The sequence below is a fragment of the Rhincodon typus genome, chromosome 8 (assembly GCF_021869965.1).
Source record: "Rhincodon typus isolate 14 chromosome 8, sRhiTyp1.1, whole genome shotgun sequence".
NCBI lineage: Eukaryota > Metazoa > Chordata > Chondrichthyes > Orectolobiformes > Rhincodontidae > Rhincodon > Rhincodon typus.
The window spans coordinates 35,716,350-35,725,821 of NC_063339.1; the positions used below are offsets into that span (position 1 = coordinate 35,716,350).

The 9,472-nt window shown below is 38.6% G+C and overlaps 1 protein-coding gene across 8 annotated transcripts in view; it reads right to left on the bottom strand.

Moving 5' to 3' along the window:
• cdc42bpb (CDC42 binding protein kinase beta (DMPK-like)) overlaps nt 1–9,472 on the bottom strand; it is a 191,881-nt gene that overhangs the window by 38,928 nt on the left and 143,481 nt on the right. For all 8 annotated transcript variants that reach the window (XM_048599866.1, XM_048599871.1, XM_048599870.1 and 5 more), the window contains exons 15-19: nt 8,895–9,139; nt 7,784–7,889; nt 2,965–3,089; nt 1,905–2,010; nt 665–813 (exon numbers count right to left, since the gene is read on the bottom strand). In XM_048599866.1, the coding sequence (XP_048455823.1) occupies nt 665–813; nt 1,905–2,010; nt 2,965–3,089; nt 7,784–7,889; nt 8,895–9,139 (731 nt within the window). The remainder of the gene's footprint in view (nt 1–664; nt 814–1,904; nt 2,011–2,964; nt 3,090–7,783; nt 7,890–8,894; nt 9,140–9,472) is intronic.

Genomic DNA, 9,472 nt, shown 5'->3' on the forward strand with positions numbered 1-9,472 from the left:
GAGTGAAAGCAGATCTAACATTTCAGGTCCAGTAACCCTTCTTCAGAGCAGACAAATCTCCAACTGAATATTCCCAATTACTGACTCTTCAGCAAATTTTATTTTGCTATTTACCTCAGCAAATAGTTTCAAAATCCTAAACATCTATTAGATTTTCTCTAAACTCCCTGCTCTAGTGGAAAATAATCCAAGTATTTTAGTTTATTTTGATAACTAATTTCTCATATCTAATATCATCCTGATCAAAGCCTGCTATATGCACTCTGGAACTTCAATTTCCTTTCCATAATAAGCACACAGCACTCAACCATGATCCAACCACTGCCTTGTAAAAATCTTAGAATGCTTAGGATGGATGTTGACAGGTAATTTAGAGCCTAGAACTAGGGAACAAAAGGAAATTATCGGAATGTTCTACCTCCCCATTCTAAATTACTTAGTGCGTAAACATTTAACTGAAAGTCTAGTTCTAGCAAACAGTTATAGGAACTGTGTTTACTAATCCTTCAGATTTATGGAAACGAGATTATTGAATGGGCTAAAGATGACACCTGTGGAGGCCTATTCAATTATGAGCAATACCATGTGAAATGAATAGCAGTGTTGCTGAATAGATTTAACAAAAATCCAGTACCAGTCACAAGTTTGATAATGAACATCATACCTCTCAAATGCCATATTAGTAGCTTTCACTCTGCTTAGCTCTTCCTGTACCAGTTGCTTAGCACGTATTTCTGCCTCAAGAGCTGACTGTAGCTCTAACCTCGCTGACATATCCAACTTTGCACTGCGTCTCACTTTCCACAGAGGATCCTGGAAGAATATAATCAGACACATGAAATTAACATAACAGCTTGTCTGAAAAAGTCAAAAACTTGGCGGAGTTAGCAGCCCCGAAAGTATGAGGTGGCTGAATTAATGAAAGTTTGAAATACCCTATGTTAATAATATCTAACATCATTAGTTGCCATTAAGAGTTTGGATTCTCATACTAATAAATGCTTGGAAATACAGAACTTAACCATTGCTTAAAGACTAGAAGTTGAAACTTTTTGCCTTGCACTCATCAAAACTAGAACTAAGGTAGATGGTTAATTGTTCTTGCTGCAGTACCTTGCCAATTATGGCCCAACCAATTAGCAGCTTCTCATTTTGTATAAAACATCTCTTTTTTTCTAGTCTGTTCCTCGTGTCCTAGTGCAAGATGAAAATCTTCAATTTCTAGTCTCCATTTGGCAATGCTTAAGATACTCACATTCAGTAAATTCTAAAACATGATTGTGGCATCACTACTCACTTCTCAAATGCAATTAGAATGAAAGATATATATGCACACACACATACATAGACATAGACATGACAGATTAATATCCAGTGCATTAACAGTTAGGCTGCTCAACAATTGAGGACGCTAATTGTAACAGTATTACACTGGGGAGGCAGTGGCATAACAGGAATGGCACTAGACTCGTATGTATGTTGAACTTTATCACTCCATTAACAATGTCGAATCAAAACGATGGTGCATTTCCCTCAGGTTGTCAGTGACCAGTAACTGTAATAACATACTATCTTTACCAAGAACATTTAATGCTACTCTGTATTTGTAGTGTTATACAAAATTAGAGATTTTCCAATTAAATTTACCAAGTGTAGTATATAGCTATATACTGATGCTTCAGAAATTGCTTCGCGAATGTGTTGATTAAGCAGGCCTTGAGATTAATTGTTAATTGACATAGAAAAGTAGACTTGTTACTTCGTTGTGAGAGGTTATTCACCCATAAATGTAAATGAATGTTTCTAATACGAATTAGAGTCATTAATTTGTCGTAAAAACAAAAGTGGAAATTTATAACGTCCAAGCTGAATTAAACAAGTGTAAATGACTATTACAATCATACCAGTGTTCTTGAACCTAGACTAGAATTCCGCAGTGATTCAAGTTCTTCTGTCATTTTGGATGCCAGAGCCTGTAGGTATCCTCTTGCGTCTTTCTCATCACTCACCCTAACAACGTAAAATAAAAGTATCCTTAATTACCCATGTGTTATTTTACACTAACAGTATTACACTGGAGAGGCAGTGGCATAACAGGAATGACACTAGACTCGTGATTCAGAACCTCAGGACAATGTTCTGCAGTAAGAAATCCCACCAAAATTCAATGAATTTCTCTGGAACTGAAAGCTGGTCTAATGGCAACCACATAACTGTTGATCACCATCAAAATACCCTTTGATCCCCTAATCCTGTTAGGGAAGGTAAGCTGCAACTCTGTACCTAGGTCTGCCCTATATGTGTGACTGCAGACCCACAGTAATGTGGCCACTCTTAACTGCCCTCTGGCCAATTCGGGATGGGTAATAAATGCTGTGGCCACACCATGAGCAAATAAAAAAATCTTATGCAATCTTGTATTATGGTCTTTACTACATAAATATGTGCTTGTTTTATATAGTTTTACAATTAGTCATTCGATTTAAAAGTTTTAAAGTTGTTGCACATTTTGTTCTAAAAAGCATCCAAACAACATATGATAAATTGTTTTGTTAAATATCAGAACTTTCGAAAAAAGACTATTTGAAGTAATTTTAATATTTGACTTCCACAAATCATTCATACATTGGACTCAACCTCTAACACCCTTGACTTTCTTGTCAAAAATCTGATCTAACTAGGCTTTGAACATATTGGATGAACTGGTGGAAAATGTTCTTTGGAAATTCAAAAATAGTTAAGGATTGACCGGGGAGCTATTTCTAAAATATTTGAAAATGCAAAATGCTAATAAGTGGCAGTCATTTGTACACAGACGGATAAATCATTCCTCATTATATAATTCGTCTATAATAAATAGATAACACAAGATAACCTAGAGGCACTGGAGAAACCACAATCATAGAAATGACTACAACAGTAGCAGTGAGACTATTCTATTTTTCAAGGAATCTTAAGACATACCATTGTATAATCTCTGCAATCTGAGCTTCCCAGTGAGCCACTGACTCTTTTCTAGCTGCAAGGTCCTGCAATTCATCTTCAAGTCGTCTGTTCTGTGTTGTAAGCTTATCCACAAATGTACACATCTGAAAATAAAAGCTAAAAATTCTAAATTGGGAATAAACAAATATTTCCAAGTGGATCGTTTGTGAATACTTCAAATAGAATGTTTTATTTCAATGCTAATTTATGAAAACATTCTTTAAAACCTAGTAAATGTTTACTCATTATGGGAGCTCAAACACAATTTGATTAAACATCTAACAATACCATAAGAAGCAGGAACAGCAGTAGGCCGATCAGCCCCTCAAACCTATTCCACCATTCAGTAGGATCACAGCTGATCCAACGTTCCTCATGCCCATTTTCCTGCATTTCCCCCATAACACTTAATTCCGGACCGATCAAGAATTTATCTATCTCAGCCTTAAATACACACAAGGACTCTGCCCTCACAGCTCTCCGTGGCATGCAACTCCAAAGACTCTCAACACTTAGAAGAAATTCCTCCTCATCTCAGTCTTAAATTGGCAACTCTTCATTTTGAGACTACGCCTTCTGGTCCTAGACTCCCATGGAGGGGAAACATCCTCTCAGCATTTACTCTATGAGCCCCTTCAGAATCCTACATTTCAATGAGATCACCTCTCATTCTCCTAAACACCAGTGGAGAGAGTCCAACCTGTTTAGCCTTTGCATATAAGGCAATCCCTTCAGACCAGGGATCATACTCATGAGCCTCCTCTGAAGTATCTCCAATGAAATCATAGCCTTAGTAAAAACCGAAAAAACTGCAGATGCTGCAAATCAGAAACAAAAACAGAAATTGCTGGAAAAGCTCAGCAGGTCTGACAGCATCTGTGGAGAGAAATCAAAGTTAATGTTTTGGCTCACATGATCCTTCCCCAGAAATCATATCCCTCCTTAAATAAGGGGACCAAAACTGCTCACAGTACTTCGGATGTGGTCTCACCAGAACTATGTACAGTTGCAATAAGACTTCCCTATCTCTCATACTCCAACCTCCTTGAAATAAGGGACAATATTACATTAGCCTTCCTGATTACATGCTGCACCTGTATGTTAGCTTGCTTTGTTTCATGCACTAGTACCCCCAAGTCCCCTCTGCAATTTTTATCCATTTAAATAATATTATTCTTTTATTATCCCTTTCAAAATGAACGACTTCACATTTTCCCACGTTATACTTCATTTGCCAACATTTTGCCAACTTACTTGACCTATCAATATCTCTTGTAAACTGTTGGTATCCCTCTTGTAACCTGCCTTTCCACCTATTTTTGTTTTGTCTACAAATTTGGTTACAGTACCTTCACTTTTTTCCTTCAAGTTATTAATATGTATTGTAAACATCTGCGGTCCCAGCATTGCTCCCTGTGAAAGCCCACTACTTACAGGCCAGCAACCCGAAGAAGAACACCTTATCTCCACTTGCTGTTTCCTGCCCATTAGCAATCCTCTATCCATGCCAATATACTAGCTCCAACACTGTGGGTTCTCATCTTATGGTTTAACCTTCTGTGAGGTACCTTGTTGAATGTTTTCTAGAAGCCCAAATAGAACACATTGGGAAAAGCTCAGCATCTGTGGAGGGAATCAGAGTTAAAATTTCGGGTCAAGTGACCCTTCCTCAGAACCGATGGTAGTTAGGAAAACAATCGGTTTATATGCAGAAGATAGGGTGGGGGGAGGGGGTAAGGTATAAGCAATAGGTGGGGATAGAGCCCAAAGAGAGAGAAGAGCAATTCGACAGACAAAGGAACGGATAACGATGAGGCTAGGAGGGTGAATAGCTATTAACAGAGACTGTTAGTGGTAACGATGGGTGGTGTGTAATAGCAGCCTGTGTGATAACAAGGCCTGGTTGTGGGGGTAGGAGTAAAGACATTGGAGAGCTCAGGCCCTAAAGTTATTTAACTTGATATCAAGTCTGGAAGGCTGCTGGGTCCCCAAGCAGAAAATGAGGTGTTGTTCTTCCAGCTTGTGCTGAGCTTCACTGAAACAGTGCAGCAAGCATGAGACAGAGATGCTGGCCAGGGAACACAGCCGTATGTTAAAGCCGCAGGCAACTCAAAGTTCAGGGTCTTTTCTGTGAACGGAATGCAAGTGTTCTGCGAAGTGGTCACCCAGTCTGTCCTTCATTTCCCCTATGCAGAGGAGACCACATTGTCAGCAGCAAATGCAGTAGACTAGATTGTGTGAAGTGCAGCTAGACTGCTGCTTCACCTGGAAGGTGTGTTTGGGCTCTTGGATACTGAGGAGGGAGGAGGTAAACAGGTATTACACCTTCTGCAATTGCAGTGGAAGATGCCGTGAGGCTGTGAGCAGGGTGATGGGAGTGAAAGAGGAGTGGGCCAGGGTGTCCTGGAGGGAACGGTCCTTGCAGAAGGCTGACAAGGGTGGGGAGAGGAATTATTTCTGGTGGTGGCGGAAATGGCAGCTAATGATCCTCTGGATATGGTTGCTAGTGAGATGGTAGGTAAGGACCCGGGGTCCCTACCACTGTTGTGAAGAGACAGAGTGGGTGAGGGTTGAAATGCAGAAGATGGATCAGACCGGCTGAGGGTCCTGTCAACAACAGTGATGCGGAATCCTCGGTTGTGGAAGAAGGTAGACTTTTCAGAGGCTCCCTAATCAAAACTGGCACCATCCGAACAAATACAATGGAGATGGAGAAACTGGGAAAATGGATTAGAGTCTTTACATGAAGCAGGGTGTGAGGATGTACAGTCCAGGTAAATGTGGGTGTCGGTAGGTTCACAGTGGATGTTGGTGGCCACAGTCTATCCCCAGAAATGGAAACAGAAGGGAAGGGAGGAGTCAGATGGACCAGGTGAAGGAGAGAGCAGGGTGGAAATTGGAAGCAATTTTTGTAACAATTCCATTGTTTCCCTTCTATCCATTGTGGTCATTAGTTTATATGAGTTACAACAAATCAGGCAGTATTTTTTGATAACATATACAAATGTCTCGTTCCATCCTTATCAAAAGTCTCAGCTTGAGCACTTCCCAGCAGATAACGCGGAATAACAATCAAGAGGAAGAAACCAGGCTGATGTTCTTGTTGAAAGCCTATGACCATTAAGTACTGGGCTCACTTGTTTTCACCAAACAGCTGAAGGGTCAGCCACCTCAAATATTGGGTGCAATATAGTTCCTGAGTGGGACTTCCCCTACTGGTTGCAGAGCCAGTGTAGATCCAGTGTTGCTGCCGCACATAGGCACAATACTATTTAAATGCAATAAGGCACCTAACTGGCTAGTTCCAACTGTCATCTCAAAATTATATCCCCAGTAGATGGAAATCCAACCTTGAGGGCAGCTGGTCAACAACTCTCCATTGCTGGCAATGCCACCGGGAGCAGTGGCTACAGCACATAATGCTTTGAGGCCTTTACTAGGATATTGCTGGATCAATGGAGACAGATGAGCAGGATGGGATTGTAGGATGATGGTTTGAGTAGATGGAATCAAATCCAAGGTCAGGAAGATGACTTCAAACAACCAACCACACCGCACCCAATTTCCTGATGCTGAGCACCTTAATCAGAGACCTGCACAAATTCCCTTTTGCTCAAGTTCCATTAATTTTCCATTAAATCTCAGTAGGCTCAAAGGTAATTGACTCTAAGTGGCTCATTGGTGAGACTAATTGACACTACACTGCCCGTAAGCAAAATTTTAATTGTCAGGGTCTTGCCTCTCAACATTAAATTAAGACACTGTTCCTGATACCACAAATCAGATGTGGGAATTCCTATTCAATTCTCCCTGCCCCCTCCCCCATTCATCATCCCTCCAGTGGGTTACATTAATCATCTTTCCATTGATGCAGCAGACTTGCTGTGTACTTCAGTACTTTTGTTTGTTTTTATAAGTTTAGGTCCAATTTTTGTAGTGGCCAAGATGAACTCTTTTTTTAAAAAAAAATCTAACAATTACTCTAAATAGGTAATTGATATAAACATTTTTAATCCATTACAAAAATTTTCAGCTGAACACAGTCAACACAAAAGTGTTAGCACATTTTGGGGCAAAGCTGCAACTATTTGTTTAATAGAATTAATCTTTCAGTTATTAAAGATAATGTAATAATGTAGTATACATCATATATACCATAAACAGAATAATATTTACTTTATCCAGGATTTAAGACTTCTACCAAATGCACACAAAACAAAAATTCAACTGATCCTATGTAGATTAGATTGCCTCTTGAATAATTCATTCGCATAAGCCTTATCCTTGGCGCTGCCATAACTTTTTGTGAAGCTGTAGCTACAAATCCAGATGTCATCAACTGACTCTACCAGGCAATGAAACTAAGTCAGCAACAATAGGCAAGTGTCAGAGAAATCTATGAAATCACTGATACTTTTTGATATACTTTATTTCAAAACAACAAATTAGTCCAGTCTTACCCAAAATGAATTCCCATCTAAATGTGGTCATAAGCATGTGTACATTCGATAACACTTCACTTCAAAAATAAATTTATGGGGTATTTCATACAATTTATATGAACGTTTGCATTAATGTTTCAAATCACAGCTTGAAATAAATAAACACCTTTGACTGAACCCTCTGAAGTTCTCAATAAATGCTCTATGCTTTTGCAGTAAAACACAAGGCAGAAAGCGATATTTCACAATTTTTCTCAATATACCTAAACATTGCAAATTAATTAATGCAAATGTCGACACCACAGAATTAATGGACGTAGGATAATATTATTTAAAATAAATATCAAGTGACTTACTCGATCATTCTCAACTGAAAATTTCTTGTTCTCTTCAATGAGCATGTTTCGCTCACATTCATATTTCTTTTTCAGTTCACCCAGAGTTTCCTCCATTTCATTGTGCCTGTAAACATAATAAATAAACACAAATAGATTCAGCACTTTGCTTTCAAATTCACATAGGTCTTTTTTTTTTAATTAAAATTAATATCCACCTATGTAGATTATCCGTGAAAGGTTGTTACACCTAAAATTTAAACCAAGGGTAAAATTTGTAAGCGAAGTCTCTTACATCTCCAAACTACATGCAAAAGTTCAGAGAAAGGATAAACAAAACATTCACAATTTGACTATCTATTGTACATTTTCATATATGCTGAGCATAACAGTTAAATAAAGCTTACAGTTCGAAATGAGGAGCTCGTAGCAACATAATCTTTTTAAAATCTTAAAAGCAGTGTCCTTAATACTTGCATTGCTATCAAATAATTGAATTGCTCCCAAATACATAAAAGGATTAATAAAGAAATACATCTGAAGCCAGTATGGTAAGTTTAATCTAAAACATTTGCAGGCCTAATGTCTACTATCTCGTATTATATTAATTTGGTTTTGGTAAATGGATTTTTGATATTATAGCTACGGGAAGTAATGAGTTAACAGGCTGCATTTTTTTCCCTCTCTATGAATCTAACAATATGGCAGCAACCATCATGAGTAAAATGAAGTCATGATTAACCACAAAACATTTAACTATTTATTAAGGTAAGAACATGGTTTCAGGTCAGTTCTTTTCTCATTATTGGACTTCCTTATTACGCTGAAGTCCTACTGCTCCCCAGTATGGATTTCTCTTCCTTACTGTGGAAAAGCATCTGATCTGTGCTCTTGTCCATGATGACATAAGACATTGAGAAAATATTCATGACCCGCCATTTCACTGTACACTATGTTCTATGAAGATCAATGTTAACAAGGCAGTTTTCTATGTGGGCTTTTCTCCTATTCTCCGAAAAGATATTTCTCAAACTTTACTTGCTTCGTAGTGCTCTTGAAAACGATGTATCTTAATTTAAAGCAGGTAGTTCTTAGTAATTAAGTACGATTGTGCCTTCCTTTGGTTAATTACCTGTCTCTCTTGGCTTTCTCCAATTTGTCCTTTAATATCATGACATCCTTTTGCAGAGCTAAATGCTGAGCATCTGAATCATGGAGCTCCTTTTTAAGGTTCTTAATTTCAGTGCTGTGCGCAGCTTCACACCTCACCAGTTCCTCTTCATAGAAAACCAGTTTCTTCTCCAGCTCCGCTTTTACCTTGGAGAGTTCTTGTTGGTGCTGCAAGCTGGATCCAGCAGCCCGACCACCTTGCTTCAGCTAAGCACATACAAAGAAAATTGTGGAAACTAGTTTAAGATACAAAAAAGCCCTTCTCTTGGAGCCTAATCACTAACACAAGTCCTCTGGCCAAGGAAGTTGGAATATTAATCTCAACACAGTAACCCAATACTCTTTTCTGCTTAGATGTCAACCTATTTATTTAGGCAATATGAAAACTGAATTAAGTGAAGACAAATTGTCTGTAATGAAAACCGAAAGAACTGCAGATGCTGTAACTCAGGAACAAAAACAAAGTTCCTGGAAAAGCCCAGCAGGTCTGGCAGCATCTGTGAAGGAAAAAACAGAGTTAACGTTTTGGGTCCGGTGACC